Genomic DNA, 23365 nt, shown 5'->3' with positions numbered 1-23365 from the left:
TTTAATTTTGTTTCACTGTTTTTGTTAAAAATAAAACGACTATCAAATTGACCTTTAATTTGAAAGTTGTGACAGGAAATACAGTGTTAACTCCTGCTATTTTCACGCTAACTGTATGGATACAGTAATTGGGTTTCCAACCAACTGACTGCCGACGTGTATTGGAGGGGCGTCGGTTGAACGGCTTTACTTTTCAAAACCTGGCAACTCTGTAAACTGTAGAGGTATGTTGTTATTTTGGAGCTTTAAAGCACACACACAAGCAGACTGTTATGCTAACGTGGCTAGCTCAGTAGCTCGACTCTTTCCTCCATGCCAGGCTTGACAGCATCTGCAAGGTTAGCTCGGATCGGTCAGTGCGCTAGCCTCTGGCTCGTTTCACTGACATGCATTACCGACCACGGAAGAGTCATGCTAATTTTGTTAGTTAGCCTGTTCATTTAAGTATATTTCCCCAAGTCTAATTCATAAAAGTATTGGTAGATGACAGTAACTTTCTGTTTATTTGTGCTCCATCAGCCTGTCACCAATGAAAAAAAGAAAAGAAAACACTGCCTGTTGTTTAAGTTGTTTTTGAATTAGCCCACCTGAAATTCTGAGTGTTTCTAGAAACAGGAGAGTGTTTTTTACTACGTCCTGCGGTGTAGTGACAGCTTTAATAAATGCCTGGAGATGTTGTTACAGGAAATGAAATCATATGTAGTGTTGTGACAGTCTTGTTTTCTGTTAATAACATGTCATGCTCTTTCCTTCACAAAACAACGCATACTAACACATCTCACCATTCACCCCCACTCACCCACACACACACACACACAGCCATGTCTCCATCAGTGCCCCTGCAGGAGATGATCCGGGCCATCAGGTCAGCCAGGACGCAGTGTGAGGAGCGGGGAGTCATTCAGAGGGAGTGCGCGGCCATCCGGGCACAGTTCAGACAAGCTGACAACGGAGGGCGATCGCACAACCTGGCCAAGCTGCTCTACGTGCACATGCTGGGCTACCCAGCTCACTTTGGTCAGGTGAGGGGATTTGGCTAATGCCTGTCATGGGGTTTCTTCGGGTTAAATGAGCCAGGGGAGGTTAGAAGCCGTCACAGTAGCTGGAGGGTCTGGGCTCACTTCGTCACACCATATCAGCCGTGAAGTCGTAATGTCCAGCACGTGCATCTTACAAGGAATGAGCACACAGTGAAGTTAGCCATGGAAATGCTCCCTTGTATTGCTAGTGATGTTGCTGATATGTGCTTTGTTAAGCTTGTACTTTTACCGTGACTAGAGCACTGTGAATTGTTGTTAATGCCCTCAAGCAAAGTCTGCGAAAGCCTGCGTGTCTACGAGGGTGGACACTGGAACTGGGCCACTGAGGCCCTCCCTGCTGCTCTGGAGCTGAGACTGACCTCCAGTTGAGTGGTTAAATGGTAGGGAACCTACCCGGGGGCATTACTTCACTTTCACTTTTAAAAGAGCTTTTGCTGTTCATACTAGATGGAGTGCGTTCGGATGATTGCTAGCCCGCGCTACAGTGAAAAACGCGTAGGATACCTGGGAGCCATGATGCTGCTGGATGAGAAGCAGGACGCCAGCCTGCTCATCACCAACTCCATTAAGAAGTAAGAATAACCCAAAGTCGATGCTGTTGTCATTCATATAAGGTGGTGCAGTTAATGACAGATTCCTTAATGTGTAATTGTACATCTTGGAAAGTTTACTGAAATAATGATGATTTAAATAAAACACTGAATATTTTTATCTTTTTTTTTAGTTAATGCAAATGATGCCTTGTCCTCTATGTGCCTTTCTTTCTATCTATGTGTGTTTTTCAGTGATCTGTCAAACAGTAACCAGTACATACAGTCTCTAGCTCTCTGCACACTAGCCTGCATGGGGTCAGCTGAGATGTGCAGGGATCTGGCGCCAGAGATTGACAGGCTGCTCCGAGCTTCCAACTCCTACATTAAAAAGAAGGTGAGGAATCAATTATTTATCCAGCAGCTTTTACCAATATTAATATTACTACCAGTGAGGTGGCAGTTTAAAAGCAAATCTGTATTGTGTTGTGTGTGATTTGGCAAGCTGTATGTTATACTCAAAACACTGACCTAAGCATGTTAATGTCAGGGATAATGTATTATGTATGTAGGATCCATTTGTGCAGTTTGATTGTTAAATATTCATCATAATCATCTAGTGTGACGTAGTACAACGTTTTAGGATGTGTACTGTTCCCTGTAGCAGCGGTCCCCAACCCCCGGGCCTCGGACCGGTACCGGTCTGTGAGTCGTTTGGTACCGGGCCGCGAGAGTTGAGGCTGAGGTGTGAAATGTATAGTTTTCAGGGTTTTTATCGGTTTTCAGCGTTATTTTGTTATCGTTTTTATCGTTTACTCTGTTTTCCTTGGTCTTTTCACGTGTGTTATGAATAAATTTTCTTTTTTTCGGTACCGGTACTAGTTTTATTTTGTTGTATTTATCCGCGGCACCTTAAAGGCCGGTCCATGAAAATATTGTCGGGCATAAACCGGTCCATGGTGCAAAAAAGGTTGGGGACCGCTGATCTATAGGACTTCAAATCCTTCATGAGCTGTAAAACTTGTAACATCCCACCATCCCACTGACTTGTTCTGCTGTTCTTTCAGGCTGCTTTGTGCGCTGTTCACATCGTGAGAAAAGTCCACGATCTGGGAGAGCTCTTTACCAAAGCCGCTCGCTCGCTGCTCACCGAGAAGAACCACGGTTAATATACTTTTATGACGTACACAGTAAACTCGTCATGCTGTGAATACTGTTTTCAGTTTATTTCTTATTGTTTTTGGTTTTCATTTGTCTTCAGGCGTCGTACACGGCGCTGTGGTGCTCATTACTGAGCTGTGTGAGCGGAATTCAGAAACACTTGAGCGCTTCAGGAAGGTATGAGGGACACACACACGCAGATTACTCTTGATCAGATGTTGTCTGTATTCCTACATGTGTGTCGTAATGCGGTTGTGCTGTGTGTATTCCAGACGGTACCAGATCTGGTTCAGATCATGAAAGGTCTCGTCATTTCGGGTTATTCTCCAGACCACGATGTGGCAGGAATCAGCGATCCCTTCCTACAGGTCGGATTTCATTCCACTAACCCCTTGCACATCCCAGCTACATCTATTTTTACTACTATGTGCTGCTTCATGGCTCGAAATCTTAAATTAATGTAGTTTAATTCTGTGTCACTAATACAAACACTAGATTATCGTCACCTCCCAAAATCACCTCCCATCCACGTGTTCCTTCTGTCGCGTCTCCAAACACAGGTACGCATCTTAAGGTTGCTGAGAATCCTTGGTCGCAACAATGAAGCAGCGAGCGATGCCATGAACGACCTCCTAGCTCAGGTATAGTGTTCACGTTCACCAAAAAAAGCTTTTCTTTGGCTCAGTTCACATCAGTCAGATCTGAAAAAAAGTTTCCACATGTCAGCATTTCATAATGAGCAAAGCTTTCATTTGACCAGTCACCTGTCTCCTGTTGTTTACATGACCCTGAAAGTTTACCTGAAATGCATTTATATGATACATGAGAGCCAGCCAGAAAGTTCTTCTCAAAACTGAAACTGTTTCTCATGGAGATAGAGTTGAAGCATGTGTAACTATCTTATTTATTAATATCTATGGTTTCCTGTGACAAACGGCATTAGTCACTCATGTTGCATGTGTGACTAATTCTTGAGAAAAGCTGCAACCCAAAATCTGGCCTTTCTGCAGAGCAATTTATTTTTAAACTCTTTCCTCCATAAAGACAGCGCCTGTTAACACCTCCCCTCTACCTTTATTAATGAATTTGGTACCCCGTATATATCAGTAAAGACGTGGTTTGACAAGCATTAGAGTAGTTTCTAGTGTTTTTTCAAAGGTAGCTGCGTAGACAGAGACCACCCTCACTAACGTCTGATGCAAACTCAGTCATTTTGTTCTATAAGAACTTGACAGAAACTGCTCAGTTCAGCTTCACAGGGTGAAGAGTTAAGTGCAGACACGTATTCAGCTGTCATCTTTGTTTATCTGATAATTGTAGTTAGAAATACCGTAGTTTTTAACTATACTCTTCTCTAATTGGCACTGTACTAGCTGCGTGTATGCCTGTTTGTGTTTACCACACAGGTGGCGACCAACACAGACAGTACAAAGACTGTGGGCAATGCTGTGTTGTATGAGACTGTTCTCACTGTGCTGGACATCAAGTCAGAGAGTGGCCTCCGAGTAAGAGACTGTGTTTAGTGATGTGAATACATTGAAAATATTGCTGACTGATCAAATTATTAATTCATAGACATACATTTCCCTTTACTCATGCTGCAGGTTCTGGCTGTGAACATTCTGGGAAGATTTCTTCTGAACAATGACAGAAACATTCGGTTAGTTCTATTTTCCTCACATCTTTGTTCCTCTTCCCTGTCTAATCCTCCCCTGTACGCATTCCTCCTCCCTTTCTTATCTCTCAGGGTCATTTCACCTTTTCAGGCTAACGGAAAACTCACTACAGCCAAAGAGCGAAATCTCCCAACAGGCTCTTATCGTCTGAGCTGACTAATTACTTTCTCCAGAGCCATTACTCTACAGCCACACCAGAAGGTCACGCTGCTCACTGCTCATGCTGAGCTCTCAATTTCAGACCATGTTATTTTCCAGCAGGCGCTGCTGCGGTTTCCTGAGGGTTTTATTGTGTTACAATCTTTTTCTGGGTTCGTCCCCATAAGGGCCCTGTGGGCAGACAGGTCTGTCTAGTTTCTACCCTCAGGTCCTCTGAATCTCTCTGTTGCGGAGTGACAGGTTTATTCCCGCAAGACCTGCCTGACTAGGTAGTGTCTCTCCTGCGTCCACATAAATACTTGATCAGTCCATGAGTTATTTGAAGTGAAGTGATGAATTATTCATGCGTGCAAGCTGAGAAAATTAAGATTTTCTTTTGTTGTTGATCTTTATTGTCAGGTTGAACATTTTTTCAAATCACATTTTAATAATTTATCCACTGGATGCGTTTCCACACACAGTCACTTTAGATGACCTTGGTTAGCGAATTCTGCTTCATTATAATAGAGAATGATACTTAAAACTTTCAAAACATTCATTATTTTTGGCTTTCGTGTATGTCTGTTTAGCTATATCGCCATGACCTCTCTTCAGAAGATTGTTGGGACAGACCACAATGCAGTGCAGCGCCACCGAGGGACTATAGTAGACTGCCTGAAAGACCAGGATGCTTCTGTTAAGCGGTGATTTTCTTTTTTTCTTTTTGCCTAGCACAGCTGTTCAACATCTGTAGATGTTCTGTTAAAATGATTCTAGAAGTATTTGATTTCCTGTTATGTTTTTGATACTTTTTAATTGGCTCACATTAAGTAGTGATTGATTTTTATAGATGAAATAACAATAAAACGATGTAACAGTGCCACTGACCTGGCAACATAAACATTCTGTATTTTTGGCAGGTGTAGCTTCCCACTGTGCTACTCGCTAACAGTCTGAACCTCACACTAAAGCTTGATGCTAACTACCATCTCTAGTTTCATCATGTAGCCAAACAGATTTTATTGTGCTGTAAGAAAAACAAAATGATTAATATACAATTAATATTAATATATTGCAAATGAGTGTATAGTAGTTTAAAAAAGCATATTTTGCTGACTAATATCAGAGAAGTTTGCACATCTAGTCTGTATACTCAAAACTGTAATGCTGCTCTGGGACTATTCCTCCTTGGTGATGTTTTCTAGTTGAAGAGTTCCTCCATGTATTTTGATCCAACCAGTGAGTTGTGTTACAGACAGATCAGAGTGTTGCTAAAGGGATTTTCTGCAAACTTGTAAATGTTGATGGACACGGAGAGTTTGAGCAAACAAACGTCTTATCAGCTCAGAACGTTTTGACCTGAGCTGTAACAGCACAGAAGGATCAGCTTGCATATCCAGCATTATCAGCGTTGTTTCTCTTTTCCGATCCATCCAGCCGTGCTTTGGAGCTTTCTTTGGCTCTGGTGTCAGCCTCCAACATCCGCTCTATGATGAAGGAACTGCTCAGCTTCCTCTCCTCCTGCCCCCCCGAGCTCAGGTCTCAAACTGCCAGCGGTATATTCAATGCTGCTGAAAGGTAGGTGAAATGCTGCAGAGAAGACAGTGTAATATACTTCATACACAAAGTGTATCTGCAGCGCTGCTTCAAGGTTTGTGAACCCTTTAGAAGTTTCTATGTTTCAAATGAGACAACAATATAATATCTGGTCACTCTGGGGTCTGAAAAATTGTTATTAAATGTCCGTGCGTGACAAAAGTAAGCAAACATCTCCTTTCAGTATCTGGTGTAACCTCCGTTTATAGCAGTAGTTCCAACTATACATCAGCTGATCAGTCCTGCACACAGAATTCCTCCAGCTTGGATGAATTTTAGCTGCTTCCTTTATACAAAACAGCTTCAACTATGGATTGTTGATGGCTTACTTATGAACTGGCCACTTCAGCTCCAGCTTTTCTTTTAGATTGTGTTCAGGACTTTGACTTGGCTGTTTAAAAAACATTAACAATATTATTTAACCATTCTATGGTTGAACAACTTGTGTGCTAAGGGTTATTGTGCTGCTGCATGACCTAAGAGCATTTTACAAACAAAAGTTCTGACAGTTTATCTTTGCAAACCACCCACAATTAAAGGTTAGTCCTACCAAGACAAGCCCAAACCATGATGCTACCACCACCATAGCATACCTGCAGCCTTCTCATTTGTCTGTGTGATCTGTAGTACACTGCAGATGTGCAGCAGGGACTTTTTGTCCTTGCTGCCTTGCGTCCTGACTATTACAGGCCTCATTTTGAGCGAGCACTGATTTTTAATTTCCTCTGTTTGTCTGTCTGTTGATTGGTGGAGTTAGAAGTCATCCCACAGTCCTTTGTTTGTGCTTTGAGCGTGAACATCAGAGTGTGAGGGATCTCCAATCTTTAAATATAAACAGAACGCCCACTCACAAGTCACTGTACTCCCACTAAATGAAGGCTTCTTATTCACCTTCATTTCATCTCAATAAGTTCATAACCAGACTTGATCATTTCTTACCCGTATCATGCGTTTTCTTCATCTTTCTTTTAAAAACCTGATGATTTTTTATGTCACATTTAGCCAGAGTTATTTAAAAAAATCTGATGGATTCACAGGCTTTTGATCACCACTGCATGCATGCGAGCACATACACTGTTATTCATGCGTATGACAAAATGCTGTGATGCAGCTGTGTAAGCCTTGAAGCTGTAACAAGAAAAGTGCCTGTGTCTACGCTGTATGCACCCATCTCTCGCTCAGTGTCCGTCTGCACACACACTGATATTTCTGTCTAAGTGGCACCGCGACTGTGAATAACCTGCAGAGTTTCTACCGTGTATTATTCAACAACTTGAGGCACTTATCTTTTTCAATGTGTGCTAGATGCAGTAGCGTGTGTGTGTGTGTGTGTGTGTGCGTGTGTGTGTGTGTGTGTGTGTGTGTGTGTGGGTGTGTGTGTGTGTGTGTGTGTGTGCGCACCACTGAGTTAGCTGTGTGTGTCTCTGTCTCTGTCAGGTATGCTCCCTCCCAGCGCTGGCACATTGACACCATCCTGCATGTCCTCACCACGGTAAATGCTGCCTCTTTTACAGGGTCCTCTTTCATAACTCTTTGTGAATGCATTATGATTGTGTTAAAATATGTTTTTAATACATTAGACTTCTAGATTGTGTGTACCTCATCTCTTAAGCTTTTAGATAACAAAGCTTTAAATGTTACGTGTAAACTAGTCCTGTGCAGACAAAATGATGCAAGATAGAAAAAGTGCTTGGAAGAGCATAACTAGGAAGAATTAAAGGTTCATAATGTGTATTTATTGCTTTGAAAATCTTCCCATAAGGGAGGTTGTTGTGTCTGAAGGAATAATGTAGTTTACCCCCAAATTAGCTGTTTTGTTTATTTTCTAGTATGGTGTTTTGTGTTTGATACCCATTCTGCCAGGCAGGGGGTGACGTGAGAGACGAAACGGTGCCCAACCTGATTCAGCTCATTACCAACACTTCAGAGCTCCACTGTTACACCGTTCACAAGCTCTACCGGGCTCTGCTCAGTGACATCTCGCAGGTCTGTGAGTCTGGATGGTTTCTGTTCTCAGAAGATCATTTCAGAATTCTGAGAATTCAAACACGGAAATTGGTCTCCTGTTTGATATATAATATAAAATCGTTGCCGTCTGAGCGTTTCAAACAATAAACATGAAAAAAAAAGCAGCTCTGACTGCAGATGTGGTGTCGTTAAACATGAGGATAATGATCAGACTTGAGTCTCAGTCCACAGCCTCACTGATGAGAGATGGTCAGAACTTTCTGTGTTCATAGAGTTTAAAGTTAATTAGAATTTTTTGATAAATTTCCCTCTTAAGAGAAAGGGCTGTAATAGTCCTGAGTCAGACAGAGCTGCTTTGGCTTTACTGCTTTGCTTTCAGTTTGAAATTGGCTGATGCAGACGGCTTTATTTTCAGATCCAAACTGGATGAGCATTTACGTATCTGCAGCCCAGCACTGTTTCCTATTTTTCCAGCATCTGGGGAAAATGGCTTTCATATTTCAAACCGCAATGCAGGCCAGTCTGGCAACATCATATATTTTATGTGCTCTGTAATATTTATGTAATATTTGTATGTGCAGCAACCTCTGGTCCAGGTGGCGTGCTGGTGTATCGGAGAGTATGGAGACCTGCTGCTGAGAGGGGAATGTCAGGAGACCGAACCTGTGCAGGTACACAGAGCACAGCAAACACTGGTTTAGGTTTTTATTTACTTCATGCTTGTTGCTCTCTACTGCTCACTGCTGCAATAAATTAGCAATCCAAATTTTTTGCCAGATGATGTAATTTTAAATACACGTTATCTTTTAGGTTTTTCCATGTAAAAATTATCCGGCACAAAGGTAACAGTGTAATTTGCAGTCACAGCTACAGCTGTGAGCTGGGAATAAATAGGTAGTCGGCACGAGCAGGGAAGAAGGAAGGAGCAGCATTAGCAGAAATTCAAATTTGAAATTCTTCTGAAAATTAGCGATGGGGATAATGACAGGAGCCAGTTTTCTTTGTTCAAATCTCGTTAAATATTCATCCCCTGAATATTTTAGTAGTTCATGTCGTTGGATTGTCTTCAAAATAGATCTCCTTGATTAAATGCTTCATAAACCTATAATTACACACATTCCAACATGCCGAAAAAAAGCTGATAAAGGCCATTGATTTTTTAATGAGGCACTTTTCACTGTAAAACTGCATCGTTGTGCATTGTTGCATGGACGTAGCCACAGTGACATCAAGTGGTTTGTGAATTTTCAATTTAAAGCCTGAAGATCGGCGTTTTCAGACGTGACGAGTAAAGGATGGATCTGACTGAAAAGTCTCAAGCTCACTGGACAACTTGTCAATTGCACATTATTAGAAAATGAGCACAACCTTTTTTTTTTACTCAAAGGATACTTTGAATGAACAAAATTTACATATTTCATTCATTTTGTCCCAAAATAAGTGATTTCCCTCATAAACTCATCAGTAAAGTGTTTACAGAGGTCAACCTATCAGGAGACATTTGACTCTGGCTAATGCTTGAGTCAGTCAGCCAGTACGGGGACACATATGCCGACATGTGTCTCTCTGATGATCTGTTTTGTAACACGTCTCTATTGTATAGCAATAAAACAAGTGACCACAACTTTTTCAGTAGCAAGTGTAACATCGCTGATCTAAAAAGACTGAAAAAAGTGTTAGTGCAACATTACTTAGTTACTGTCTGTGTCTTCTGATAATCTTCTGTTTGCTAAATAAATAAATTCAGCTGAAATTACGAGCACTGCGTTTCTTTTTTAAATTAAAAAATGTGCTGCCAGCTGTCAAACCTTGCACTTACATGTCTGTCGTTCAGGTCACAGAGGACGACGTCCTGGACGTCTTGGAAACAGTGCTACAGTCCCACATGTCGTCCCCGTCAACAAGGGGCTTTGCTCTGACCGCTACAATGAAACTCAGCACGCGCATCACTGAGAATGTGGAGTAAGAAACTCTTGTGTAGCAGCAAACAGTGACTGTGACCCTGTGAATCCCCTAACTGCGCCTCTTTCTCTTCATAACTCTACTCCCGACAGTCGAATCAGAAGCATCGTCAGCATCTACGGCAGCTGTATAGACGTGGAGCTCCAGCAGAGGGCAGTTGAATACAACGCTCTTTTCAAAAAATATGACCACATGAGGTACTGAATGGAGTGGTTAGGTCAACATTTTCTAGAAAATGAGATGTGGGGCTTATTTAGGCCTTTTAAATATTGTCATTATAACCACTGAGGAATTTACTAAATAAAAATGTTTTTTTCTGACCAAAAGAGCTGAAATAGTCCTTCTTTTCACAGGGCAGCAGTGCTTGAGAGGATGCCCGTGATTGAAAAGAATTCACAGGGTCACACCAATGGGGAGACCATCAAGGAGAGTCAAACAGTCAAAGTCAAGCCAGGAGAGCCACAGCAGCCTGCTAACCAGGTACAAGGTGATGGGAAAAATTCAGTTAGGGTCACACTTTAGCCTGTTGAATAGATCAGTCCCAGTGTCTGGGTCTGACCTCCTTTTTAAAGAGATCGCCCCTCTGGAGAATTTATTGTTTTAGTTTAGATTTCAAACTTAAGTTAACATCCTTTGTTATAGTGGTATGTTTGTGGGCTTTTCTCTTGTCTGTTTTATTATGCAAATCAAATTCCAGTAAAGCTAAGTTTAACAGCTGTGGTCGGGTGTTAAGAATAAGATTTGAAACAAAATGGGTGGGTTTTATTCATTCAGCCAGTTTCATGTTTATCGTTGGTTTTTGGACATTTTTCCAGAGCTGTTTTTAGATAAAGTTTATTCTGTTAAGCTTCCATTTGCATATGGATGCATCTGAATAATGTGCAGTCAGCTGGATTATCTCCTCCCCTCTGTGGTGTCTCTCAGGTGTGTGATCTCTTGGACCTGCTGGGTGGCTCTGAGCAGCCTCTGCAGCCCAGCCCGGCATTAGGCAGCGCAGCTCCTCCCATTCCTGTCAGCACACCCAACACTGTCGGAGGAGACCTCCTGGATCTGCTTGGAGGGTTAGAGCCCACTCCCATCACGCCAGGTCTGACCTTCACATATACACACAACGAACTATAGAAACAGGAAACAGGGCGTGATTTTTAGACACACAGCTAGAGAATTGGTTGAATCGGGTCACTGGATAATCTCTGGAATGTCACGATAATTAGAAGAAACCAGGTGGATAGGGTTGAATTGAAGTTTGCTCTTTAAGGGACTGATGCACTCTCTGTGGCTAAATACTGATTTTAAGCTAATGCAGCCTTCTTCACTGTCTGTATTTTCCATAGTTGCCACGGTGACTGTGTATGAGAAGGACGGTGTGACTGTAACACTGGGTTGTGAGAAACAGTCCGATTCAGGCCTGACCGTCACACTCACCGCCTCCAACTCCACTGAGTCAGACATCAGAGGCTTCACCCTGCAGGCTGCAGTGCCCAAGGTTTGTATCAGTACCAGCAATAAAATCCTGCTAATCATCACTGATAGATGATTAAACTGCTGCCACACATTTAACCAGTATGTGCGGATTATAGCAGGAGCGCAGTGGCTGCTGTGAGATTACTGTTTCTGAGGCTCTGAGATTTTTTTTGTGCAGCTTGTTTAGTAAAACCTTTAGAAGCAGGACCTCTGCATTTCTAATATCCTGCCCTACAGCCCTACTGATAGGTGTCACTTTTAGCCCCTGTGACGTCTCATTGGTAAACACCAGTGCAGCAAATGGATTTGAACAACTTGTGTGGGTTTGTGTGCTTTCAACTTCAAAGCTTCATTTGATCCTCCTTCCAGAGTGTCCAGTTACACATGAAGGCCCCCAGCGGGGACTCTCTTCCTGCAAGAGGCACAGCTAAAGTGACCCAGATGGTGGTCCTCAACAACCCCAATAAGGTGGCGTAAACACACACACAAATAAAGCTGGTATTCACACACGCTTTTGAAATCACATGAAAAAGTAAGTACAAAGAAATTGTTGGCTTTTTTTTTTTTTTGATAAATGTATTTCTCTTTGAAGCCTGTTTACATGGTCGAAGGTTTCTGATCAAGATATAATATTCATTTGTGTAAAAAGTAAATGCACCATTGGCATCAGAAGTTAGTGCTGCGCTTTTTAGCAGAAATAAAGTAAGCAATTGGCATATTTGCAACTAGTCTCTGAAGTTTTTGATCTCTCTCTTCTCTCCTTCGGCTCCCAAAATATCTGAGGGTTTGTACTGTTTGCTTCAAATCACCTGTAACATTTCAACATGATTCAAATGTGGAATTTCTGTCTTGCCTAAGCTGCAACAATTCTTCTTCTTGAGGCAGTCCTTAGTGACTTTGCCAGTGTGCTTGGGCTCATCATGTTAAAAACGTTCACGGCTTTTAGACAGAGGCTCAGATTTGCTTTAATCAGCCTCGAACATCAAAGTACTAAACAGGCCCGGCCTTGCTTAGCTTCCAATCAGTTTCGATCAAGTGTGCTTGGTGCAAACCTTTTTGATTCTCAGTGGGCAGCACCTGTAATGTCACGTGACAACACAGCCATCTTGGGTTTGAATCCACTGGCCAGCTAGGCTGTGTGGGGTTTGCATGTTCTCCCTGTGTTTGTGTGGATTTTCTCCGGGTTCCTCCCACAGACATGCAGTTGGTGAGTGTAAATTGGCCGGTATGCTAGTGTGATTGGTTGTTTGTTCCTTTGTATTAACCCTGAAACAGACTGGCAACCAGTCCAGGGTGCACCTTACTTCTCAGTCTTTGGCTGTGTCCCATTTCAGGGTCTGCACGCTTGAAGTACGCGCACTATGCGTACTACGTACAGTGCGTACTATAAGTATGAGAAGTGCGGAAGTGAGAGGCTTGTGAAATGGGACGGTATATGCTTCGTCGCGCTGTTCAGGTTGCCTAGCAACCATGATACTAACCGCGAGACACGTTACATACAGCTTTGTTTGACATAAATGAAGGAGAAAATTGTTTTGTTGGTCATTCATTTTTGTTCAGACATCACTTTGATTAGTTGAGTATCTGAAGCTGAGACCACAGGACTGTAAAACATGATTCAAGGGCTTCATTTCTGTACTGAACAGTCATTTCAAGAGTAGTTAGTAAATAACAATTAGCTGATGTTGTTCATGAGACTAAAGTCATCTCACTATGGTAATGTAAATATAATATGGCCAATATTATAGTATTGTCAGATTATTATGATATATATATATATAAAATCTATATCACTGACTTTCAGCTTGTTGTGTTTGTGGATATATGACTGACTTTAATTATCCATAAAATCATCAGATTCTCTGTAAGATTAAGGTCGACTATATGTATATTTAGAAGTAGAGGCTTTAAAACCAAGTTAACGCTGAAAGTACAAACATCACTAGTGTCACATAACTTTGCCGACATGTGGCCAACAGCAATGTTTTAATGTTCTTCATTATTAAACATTCGCACATGAATAAGTGACGTCATATTCAGTACTTATTTTTGACAGTTCACTTTTCGGCCGCTCCCTTCCGCCGTATTTTGCGGCAAAATTATCCACACCCACCGCCGCACTATGAATTGTGGGATATATGGGACCACGAAGCGTGCACCGGACCACGCTTGATATTTGGGGAAATCGACGGCGCATTTGGAGTATGCATTTGAAGTACACTTCGAATTGGGACAGCCGTCGTCGCGTGGCGGTGACGTAACCGCACTTAAAATGCGTACTTCAAGCGTGCAGACCCTGAAATGGGACACAGCGTTTGACAGCAGGTATAGTTCCAACCCCCCCTGACCTTGAATTGGATAATCAGAAGAGAATGGATGGATGGTGTGTGCAAGAAGACAGGAACCAGAAGCAAAAACTCCAAACCATAACATTTCCAGCACCCTCTTTCAACTTTCTCTCCAGAGCAAGTTGTTGCAAAAGGCCTGATTTTTGTCCTTATGTTCATTGGACTTTAAATTGGGGTTTACTCACATCTATGCCATATGTACATGAGTTTCCTTATAGTCATGTGATTTATTTCAAAGAATCTTTTATACTCTTATACTCATGCTCACTTTCAAGGACAAAGAGAAAACCAGAGCTGACATGTCAGAAGTTTACAAAACAAAGGTTTCACCTGTGACTTCCTAAAGAGAAACCAATTACTGGCAACTCATCTGGAAATACTGGGTCATATTCATTTTTTCACATTTTAGGTGTGATTAATGCAGAGGTGTATTTACTGAAGGTGTTTTTCATTTAAATCATGAGCACGACAACAAAATCGTGTTTTTATATTAGGCACTTTTTAAAGACATCCAAATCTTTGCTTCCTAAATTCTGTCAAAAAGCCAACAGGTTCAGTGGTTGCACTTACTTTTTGCATGACTGTATCTGCAATCTTTCTGTGTGTTAATGCTAAAATACGAAGCGTTTTCTCATCTTGAACAAATATCTTGTATTTGACATGATCATTGCAATATGTGCCCCATGTCAGGCTTATTGTATTCTAATCACAGGAGACGTAGTGCTCAGTGTAGTAGTGTGTATCTAAGTCCTGCTTCTCCTTTCAGGTCAATCTAAAAATGAGGCTCCGCATCTCTTACACCAGCCAAGGATCAGCTGTTCAGGATACGGTCCAGATCGACTCCTTCCCTGGACTCGGTCAGTGATCTCAGCCAATCGATGCAACAGGACTGAGACACCAGTGTGTGGGTGAATCAGCGGGCGTCGGTTCTCTCTGACGCAGCCTTTCTACTGACGCACCCTACACACTGCTGGTCCTCGGTTACCCTGATCTCTTGTTTCTACGTGTAAGAAACACGGTTCTCTCAGAAGCCTCGTGTATGGAGTTGCATCTGTCCATTCCTCAGGAATAGATCGAGGAGATTATTGGAGTGGACACTGGAATATGCAGGTACAAAATGGAAAAACATAAAATACTTTTTTTTAAAAGAGTGTTGCATCGACAACTGTCTATTAGATATCATTCAGGGTTTTTGTTTACAAGCTGCTACAGCTGATTGTATTCAGTGTTTCACTCCACAGTAATATAAACTTTGAGGGGCTTCTGTCAGTCATCCACCAGATCAACACACACACACAGCAGTTTATGCATGCTTTTAATAAATTTGTCTTTACACTGATTGAGAGGAGGCAAACACTAATTAATGAGCTACTACAACTAATTTATTATATCAGATACACATCATTTTATTAGGAAACACAAATATATGAAATTTGGATCAAAGGAAGCTTTTAAACACAAACTTGAGTCCTTCATCTTTTTTTCCCCCCTTTATTCACCTGATCAGCAATATCCATGTCCTGAACCATTCCTGTGCCTTTCATCCTCTCTTAAAATGTAATATTTAGCTTTTGAGGCCAAGATTATTTAACTCTGAGTTGTGTTTTGTTTTTTTAATCACTCCCATACAAGAATTTTACTTAATGCTATTCTTTGTCTGTTGTTTACCAAAATGAGTTATTTTCTGATGTAAGTGTATGGTGACGCAAGAGGAAAAACGTGCATGATGCTGTCCGGAAAATGTATATTTTAGATATTCAAAGTATAAGCACAAGAGTTTTATGACTGTAAACAAAGCCAGCATATGACTTTATTTGATAACTCATCTTAACCCCTTTTAAAACCACTCCGCGTACTGGATGTCAGCAACGGTGCTCTACATGGATTTCACTGGAGTCTTTACCAGACTGTTTGTATCACTACCTTAACTAAATTATAGACAGAAGGAATCATTTGACAGCAGTTTGGATTGTCTTTCAATCTTCAATTTCATGTCATTTTCTAATTAAAAACTGTTTCCAGAATCCTCAGCTGTGACTTGATTTCAGTGTGTGTGTGTGTGTATATGTGTATATCTATCAGAGGACAACACTTGGATCAACTTCATCATTTATTCACAAGCAAAAAGACCACAGTGTCGTCAAACTGTCTCTTCATGGGTGCCTGCATTAACTGGTCAAACTCAGAAAGCCAGTGTGGGATTTCAAAAACAAGTACAAAGGAATTAGAACGTCCTTTTTTCTTTTTAATGTTTCCGGTTGATTTTTGTTTTGTTTTCTCGTTTCCGTCGGCCTGGAAACGGAGGATTTCAGATTTCTGTGTTGTAACATGGTTAGACGATGACAGACACCTAAAGCGTTGGCACTCGGCCGGCTTCCCATGATGATAGCGACTCATGACGTGGAGGACGGGGCTAAGCAGCAACTGTGGTTTGTTGATCCTCCTCTTAGCGCCAACACAAGATGGAGCACTGAGCCTCCCTGGATCTTGTAGTCTGCTGCCGTCTTCTCATCATTCCTGAGGTTCACAAGACAACACAGGAGATGATTAGAGAACACCTGGAGATCATATGCAGGTAGCTTCAGAGCAAAATGCCTCACATCTGTTTTCCACTGTAGATGAGTCTCTGTTGCTGCGGTGGGATCCCTTCCTTCTCTTCCACTCTTTCTTTAATCCGCTCCACCTTGATTTGAGCAAAAACAAGAGATTAAGCTACAAAATCTCGCAGCTGCATTTAACAAGGACTATTTATCACAAGATGTTACCTTATCTGTGGGCTCTATGTCAATCTCTATTTCTTTTCCAGTGAGAGTCTGAAACATAACAAAACGATTATAGAAACACTGAACTTTCACAATCCTAAATGGTTAAGAAGAAGGAGGAATTCACCAAGGATTTTCTCTGGGCTCGAGCCAAGCTGCCAGGGAATTTCAGCTACTATACTATTGCACATAAACACTGTCACACAGCTAATTACGGTTAAAATAAATGTTTTGGGACTTTTTTGGAAATTTTTGATCCAAAATTTGATGCAATTTTGCCAGATGATTTGAACTCTGGATCTGCATACAGCGGTTTCGAAAAGGATGCCCGTGTTGGTTAATGGAAAAACAGATTATTTTCACTACTAGCCAAGTCGCCATGTCTCTGTTTATAGACTCTGTTAAACTTTAGAAACACATTAACATTTCGGTCGCAACTACACAATGAAGTCTCGTGTCATCGGTAGTGTAAACCCTAAACCTTTTTTGCCCTTTTTGCTTTGTCATAACTATAAACTCTTCACTGGTTGTAGTACAGCACGGGCTAACCTGTTTTCAATCACCAAAACTAGATGTTAGCAACGACGAGTGTTAGCAAACGTCAAACAATAGCAACTCAGTGAAGAAAGAGCAGTTTCGCTTGAATGATCGGGTGCTTAACACTGATCTGTTTCACAGCATGTCGGGTGTAAGTTGGGTTTTCTGTTGCCCCAGGCCCTGAAATAAATGAGCGAACCGGCTCTGTGATATTAGCGGGATATCGAGAAAAAGAGACTGGACTGAACACCACCCATGGAGCCCGAGCTAGAATCAAAGAAAGTAATGTACTTACCTTGACTTTGATCAACATACTGAATGAAGAAAATAATACTAACAAATTTTATGAACAGCTTGGTGAACTAAACAGCAAATTGCCGAATAACAATCTACTTCTTCTGCTAACCGCACTTTACTTCCTGTGTCACGGGCTAACATTCCGGACATGACGGCGTCACAACACACCAGCATTTTTGTTCCTCTCTGACGTATTAACTTCTAAATACAAGATCATCTCCGGCAAGTTATTTCAATATATCTGTTATTTCAATACATCTATTTCTAAAGTCGCAGGCAGATTTCATGTGAACAAAAGAATGTACTTTTGTACGGCTTTGAATTATACCCCATATGTACAAAAGGTTTGGTAAGTAAAATCATGGCAGCTAAATAAAAGCAAACTTCCAAAAAGCTATACCATTATACATTTATGTAATCGATTTTCAGTAGTGATGCAACATCATATAAAAATATTGCGTCCGACAGCTGAATTGTACTCATCTATACTTTATTTTGAACTGCAAAAAGAACAAATATAAACAGTAGTCCTTATGTGCAAAAGTCTTGAATCACCCGTCATTTCCGCATAATTTCCCAGGAAAATGTGATTCATTGAAGCACACAAAATACACATAAATGCAGAATATAAGGCAAAAACAATTTGTATAATTCTAATGAGCTTGAAAGTAAATATTTGGTATGACCATCTTTATTCTTTATCACAGTCTGAACTCTCTTAGGCGGCTTTCTTGTCATTTCTTCAGGTAGCCTTTAAGTTGAAGAACAGTCAAAGCTCTTCTCTGGATGTCGCCTGCCTTTTGTCCCATTCTCTGTCATGGTGATCCCACACTGCTTCAATTTTGTTGAGGTCCAGGCTCTGGCTCCATTGATGATAGTGTTTTTCTCTCCACGTATGCTCTTACTGCATTGTCAGCGTGTGTGTTGAAAAATAAAACTGTTGCCATTCAGATGTTTTCCCATGGTGGATTAAAGTCTGATGGCACTTTTCTGCATTAATGGTTTTGTCAGGATCCCCAACAGCAGTGGCTGAAATACAGACCCAAACAATGACAGAGCCTCCACCATATAGACACTCACTATTTCACCTCTCTCCTAACCTCCTCCATACATACAGACCATAATTCCAGTCACAATGACTCATCACTCCAAGACCTGTTTCATTGATTTTCAGTCCAGTTGTTGAGCAATTTGGTATACCTCACCCCTTTCTTCCTTCTTTAAGAATGGCTTCTTGACGGCCACCCTTCCTAAGGAAATGACTTTCAGATACCGAATACCAGCTGTAGATAATCTTTTAGTCCTCCCTCTTCTTCTCTTGTGCTCTAGCTGTTCATTTTAAGGACACACTGCCCACTGTGCTAAAACTTTTCAGCTTTCTTTGGGAATTATGTTGTTGGTGCAAAAATACAATTTTAGAGAACTGCCAACTAAACGTGCACATGTAAGTTTACCTGATTTATGCTTTCTAGGATACTTCTTCCAAGTCTTGCATGCATGTCAACAAAAGTAAACTCAAATAAGCTTGTCAAGTTACTGATTCACATAGTTTGTAAGCTTTATGAAAAGTAATACTCTAAGTTTCAGTGACCTATGATATGACACGTGGCACTTTCTTCTGTAAGATTGGGCATTTCCAAAGATAACTAGAAAAAAAAAGTCTAACATTAATCTTTTCTCACGATGAAGAAAGATGCTGATAAGAGGAAGGAAATGCGTTAAACTTAAATTCTGTCAAGCAAATGTAGTAAGAAAAAGAAATGTAAAAGTAAAGATACCACTCATTCAAGGTCCACCCAATCACACAGCGATGAGCTCATAGAGCACTCCGAGTCTGTGATTCGTGGGCTCTGCTTTCACACAGGTGTTGATGGTTGAGGTCATTAAGAAAAAGTTCATAAAGCATGTTGGTCCCAAAGTGTACAGGATTGTTTAGTCATGGGGACTCATCTCTACCTAGATTTGCTTGTCCTGGCTGTTTTTGCAACAACTGTTGCCAATGCAGGTATATATTCTTTTTAGGGGGAATTTCAGGCATATATGCACAGATACATATTTTTAAGTATTTCTGTCCACATAAAAGATGACCGTGAGTTTTGTTTTATTTTTCCAGACATCAATGTGGTCTGTGCAAACAACTCTGTGAGAGTGACATGGAGGGTGAATCCGGAGCTGGTGCCGTATGCAGCTCGACTCTTTCTTGGAAACTGCATGGCATCTCAGTGGAACGTTCTGCCCTCTGGAGAGGGGGAAGCACAGTTCAACTATACGTTTTCCGAGTGCAAGTTTACTAAAATGGTATTGTACCCTGAGAGATGCAACTTCAGTAGCTTCCACTCACTTGTGAGCTCTAATTTAATCACTTGTTTGCTTTCCCCTCTTGCAGGTAAAGGGAAAACGCATATTCTATCAGAATGAAATGAGCTACAGGCCACAGGCAAAGCCAAACCCTCCAGATTTTGTGCATCCCATTGAATGTGTTTACAGAAGGCTTGTGACACTTATATATTTTTTTCTCAAACTGAAATTGTATGAAATGTAGAATCTCGCCATTAAGAAATATTTTATTTCAGACCCAAGGATTGGATTCCCCGATTCGTGAACCCTGGATATGGGGTTGCCGAGGGTCACGGCAGGTTGGTCTTCCACATGGCGCTTCTCAATGGTAACTTCTCACCATGCCAAATTACAAGCACATGTTAAAACGCACACTACTTAGCATTTACTTTTCCACAGAGGAGCTATCAAGCATAGCAACGACGAACATCATTCCTCTGGGCTCCCCCATGCCAATATGGGCAGCAGTGGAGCAGAGGTCTCATCAGCCACTGCTGTTGCTCATGGAGGAATGTGTCGCAGCCCCCACAGCTGAGCTGCGGCCTGGCAGCCAGGTTTACCCACTCATTGGCAACAAGGGGTAGGGTTCCAGTACTGCTCAGACTTTGTACTCAGTGTAGTGGAAGGGATGCGTATTGGTAATCTGACGTACCAATTTCTCCAGGTGTCTTTTAGAAAGCAAAAAAGGAAACTCGATGTTTCTGCCTCGGTACCACTCGTCTTCCATCATCCTCTACCTCCAGTCCTTCAACTTTGGTTTTGGAGAGGTGAGAACAGGTTAAATTATTTCAAGAATAAATATTTAAAGGAACTTTAATTCGAGCCCTGTGTTCCTCAGGTGTACATCCACTGTAAACTGGCTGTGTGGGATCCTCAAAATTTTGCCGAAAGCAAGAAGGCCTGTCATTATATAAAGGGAACTAACAGGTGATTATTGAGTTCAACAACTTGTACTTCACAAGTTTTGACCTTTTTCCTCGGTCTCTGGATAAATGGAAATGACATTACTGTTAGACTCATTTAATAAGCTTTTTAGCATCTGAGCTCTTAAAAAAGAGATTTACTTCAAGTGTTCTTCTTGAGCAAAATTGTACTTCACTAAACTGTATTTCATACTGCTGAACTACAAGGTTTTGTGTTTTAATTCCTCATTTAACAGGCTGAACACTGCTTGCTGAATATGGAAGTTATGCTCCACATGACTGCTTTTCTTTTTGTCCCCATCTCCAGATGGGAGCTGCTTGATGACCCATCACGAAGCTCCCTCTGTAACTGCTGTGACTTGAGCTGCAAGTCTCGGTCCAGGAGGGGTGTTGAATGGGGTAACCTCATGTGTCTTTAATGTGACTGCATGCTATCAGATTTGTACTTTCAAAGGGATTCAAATGACATCTGATTTAAAGAAGCAGGCTGTGCTTCTCCACTCATGAATTCAACTCTCCTTGCAGCATCAGACGGCCCGAGTCACAATTCTGTGTTGGGACCCCTAATCATTGTGGACCAATCTGACTTGAAGGACAGTGACACAATGAATGAGTCTGCCATGACAGCTGACCCACAGCTCAAATAAGCTGTGCGATGAAGCTTGGTCAAAACGGATATCGACTGCAGTATGACTGAAGGATCTGATGGCAGATAACCTCTGAGGACGTCACGATTGTGATTTTTGATTTGCGTATTCATTATTCTGGGGTTTTTGTTTTGTTTTAATGATACTTGTTCTTGATAAAACTAAAACATTGTAAACTCTTACTTGTGACTTTGTTCTGTCAAACACCAGCCATTAGTATGTGATACTGCTTTTTAGAGATGCTGTGCATCAGTAGGAAGGTGGGCACTACTGTCAAATGCCTTCTAAATGTAAAAGTCATATTTCTGGAACTGCATTTGAATCCAATAAATCACCATTCTGTATAAACTGACAGTGTGCTCTTCGGATACTTGTATTTTCAAAACCTCATTTGGTGTACCACTATTGCCTCCGAGCAAGAAGGCCCTTGGGTCAAAACAATAAGCTGGGGCTTTACTGAAGTTGACTTGCATGTGTTCAACTTCCTTGCGGATATTCTTGCTTCGTCCCACACTCCATGTGTGAGAGTTAACAGGTGTGAATAGTTCTTTCTCTATTAGCTCTGACTGGCTCAGCCCCTCTACAACCATGAATTAAACTGGATGGATGTTTTTCTGAGCTTGGTGATCAGTCTTGGTATAATATTTGACTTTGGTTTTATATACACACACTAAGGCTGTGTCCCAATTCAGGGTCTGCACGCTTGAAGTACGCGTACTATAAGTGCGGAAGTGAGAGGCTTGTGAAATGGGACGGTATATGCTTCGTCGCGCTGTTCAGGTTGCCTAGCAACCATGATACTAACCGCGAGAAACGTTACATACAGCATTGTGTGACAGAAATGAAGGAGAAAAATGTTTTGTTGGTCATTCATTTTTGTTCAGACATCACTTTGATTAGTTGAGTATCTGAAGCTGAGACCACGGGACTGTAAAACATGATAGCTGGGCTTCATTTCTGTACTGAACAGTCATTTCAAGAGTAGTTAGTAAATAACAATTAGCTGATGTTGTTCATGAGACTAAAATCATCTCACTGTGGTAATGTAAATACAATATGGCCAATATTATAGTATTGTCAGATTATTATGATATGTGTATGTATATATATACACACATATATGTGTATATATATACATATATGTGTGTATATATATATACACACACACACACACACACACACATATATATATATATATATATATATATATATATATATATAAGCTTTCTGCCGTAAAGCGCTATACAAATGCAGGCCATTTAAAATGCGTACTTCAAGCATGCAGACCCTGAATTGGGACACCTCACTCACTTCCATCTCTGCTCCATATTGGAAAATTAAGGCTTTTCCATCTGAGAGGCATCCCTCTCGTTTGGACTACACTGCAATTCACTTTACTGTCTCTTGCTTGTGCAGCTTTTCCTTGGGTCCTCACAGCCACCCAAAAAGGTCACATTCCACCTGTTTTAGCTTCTCTCTGAGATTCAGAATTGATTTCAAAATCCTCCTGTTTGTTTAGTCGTTCATGGTTTAACTCCTTCCTACATCTCTGACCTCTTAGAGCCCTGTGATGCTCCAGGTCCCTCCAATCAGCCAGTCAGATGTTTCAGACTGTCCCTCAATCTAGAGTTAAACTCAGACATTTTTTGCCCCCAAACTGTGGAAACAGCATTCAAACATTAAAACTAGACTTAAAACTTATTTTTATTCCCTGGCATTTGACTCTGTCTATTTGAGTTTAATACTAAAGGTCTCTGTGAGATGACATGAAACAAGCCAGCTGTAAATTTTCCGGTTTTGTTTTCTGAATTTGACTGTCTAGATCTGAAATTGCCACATACTGATATAACATCTCGTTACCTTCTCAGACTACAGTACTACTGCTTTCATGCTCGTAATGTGATGTAAAACTGACTAAACTGGACAAATATTAAGATTTGCATCATGTGACTCACATCACATCAAAATCAACTGAACTC

General features: G+C 41.2%; 3 protein-coding genes across 4 annotated transcripts; 2 read left to right on the top strand and 1 right to left on the bottom strand.

Annotated features, from left to right (window-relative positions):
* Nucleotides 1-78: 78 nt before the first annotated feature.
* On the top strand, nt 79-15911 carry ap1g2 (adaptor related protein complex 1 subunit gamma 2). 2 transcript variants are annotated; one of them, XM_085141515.1, is made up of 22 exons: nt 79-224; nt 820-1022; nt 1488-1612; nt 1826-1967; nt 2638-2734; nt 2832-2908; nt 3004-3099; nt 3292-3372; nt 4138-4236; nt 4336-4391; nt 5136-5249; nt 5983-6123; nt 7579-7633; nt 8005-8127; nt 8691-8780; nt 9944-10071; nt 10164-10268; nt 10425-10551; nt 10996-11158; nt 11406-11557; nt 11905-12003; nt 14650-15910. In XM_085141515.1, exons 2-22 carry the CDS (start codon nt 822-824, stop codon nt 14746-14748), a joined length of 2370 nt encoding a protein of 789 aa, XP_084997641.1. In that variant the 5' UTR covers nt 79-224; nt 820-821; the 3' UTR covers nt 14749-15910. The 2 variants fall into 2 exon arrangements, with proteins under 2 accessions (XP_084997641.1, XP_084997643.1); XM_085141517.1 differs by lacking the exon at nt 79-224 and adding an exon at nt 231-338 and having other exon boundaries at nt 14650-15911.
* Nucleotides 15912-15980: 69 nt separating this feature from the next.
* nedd8l (NEDD8 ubiquitin like modifier, like) lies at nt 15981-17632 on the bottom strand. The gene is made up of 4 exons (XM_085141519.1): nt 17478-17632; nt 16649-16696; nt 16484-16566; nt 15981-16400 (listed from the first exon to the last, which is right to left on the bottom strand). Exons 1-4 carry the CDS (start codon nt 17493-17495, stop codon nt 16277-16279), a joined length of 273 nt encoding a protein of 90 aa, XP_084997645.1. The 5' UTR covers nt 17496-17632; the 3' UTR covers nt 15981-16276.
* A 1730-nt stretch (nt 17633-19362) lies between these two features.
* zp3f.2 (zona pellucida glycoprotein 3f, tandem duplicate 2) lies at nt 19363-21738 on the top strand. The gene is made up of 9 exons (XM_085141518.1): nt 19363-19484; nt 19593-19777; nt 19866-19969; nt 20053-20144; nt 20216-20396; nt 20481-20583; nt 20655-20743; nt 21047-21138; nt 21265-21738. The coding sequence occupies exons 1-9, from the start codon at nt 19418-19420 to the stop codon at nt 21384-21386; spliced, it is 1035 nt and encodes a 344-aa protein (XP_084997644.1). The 5' UTR covers nt 19363-19417; the 3' UTR covers nt 21387-21738.
* The last annotated feature ends 1627 nt before the right edge of the window (nt 21739-23365 follow it).

This window comes from Neolamprologus multifasciatus, chromosome 18 (assembly GCF_963576455.1).
Source record: "Neolamprologus multifasciatus chromosome 18, fNeoMul1.2, whole genome shotgun sequence".
In the NCBI taxonomy this organism is placed as follows: domain Eukaryota; kingdom Metazoa; phylum Chordata; class Actinopteri; order Cichliformes; family Cichlidae; genus Neolamprologus; species Neolamprologus multifasciatus.
The sequence above is the reverse complement of the archived record's forward strand: the minus strand, read 5'-3'. Positions and strand labels throughout refer to the sequence as shown.

Bases quoted from the DNA above. Each gene is read 5' to 3' on its own strand.
- nedd8l (XM_085141519.1), bottom strand. The intron at 16,567-16,648 runs GTAACATCTTGT...GCTCAAATCAAG, and splicing joins ACATAGAGCCCACAGATAAG to GTGGAGCGGATTAAAGAAAG. The intron at 16,401-16,483 runs GTGAGGCATTTT...TGTGAACCTCAG, and splicing joins ATCTACAGTGGAAAACAGAT to GAATGATGAGAAGACGGCAG.
- ap1g2 (XM_085141517.1), top strand. From the start codon at position 822: ATGTCTCCATCAGTGCCCCTGCAGGAGATGATCCGGGCCATCAGGTCA. The intron at 8,128-8,690 runs GTCTGTGAGTCT...TTGTATGTGCAG, and splicing joins TGCTCAGTGACATCTCGCAG to CAACCTCTGGTCCAGGTGGC. The intron at 10,552-10,995 runs GTACAAGGTGAT...GGTGTCTCTCAG, and splicing joins CACAGCAGCCTGCTAACCAG to GTGTGTGATCTCTTGGACCT.
- zp3f.2 (XM_085141518.1), top strand. From the start codon at position 19,418: ATGGGGACTCATCTCTACCTAGATTTGCTTGTCCTGGCTGTTTTTGCA. The intron at 20,145-20,215 runs GTAACTTCTCAC...ACTTTTCCACAG, and splicing joins CCACATGGCGCTTCTCAATG to AGGAGCTATCAAGCATAGCA. The intron at 20,744-21,046 runs GTGATTATTGAG...CCCCATCTCCAG, and splicing joins TATATAAAGGGAACTAACAG to ATGGGAGCTGCTTGATGACC.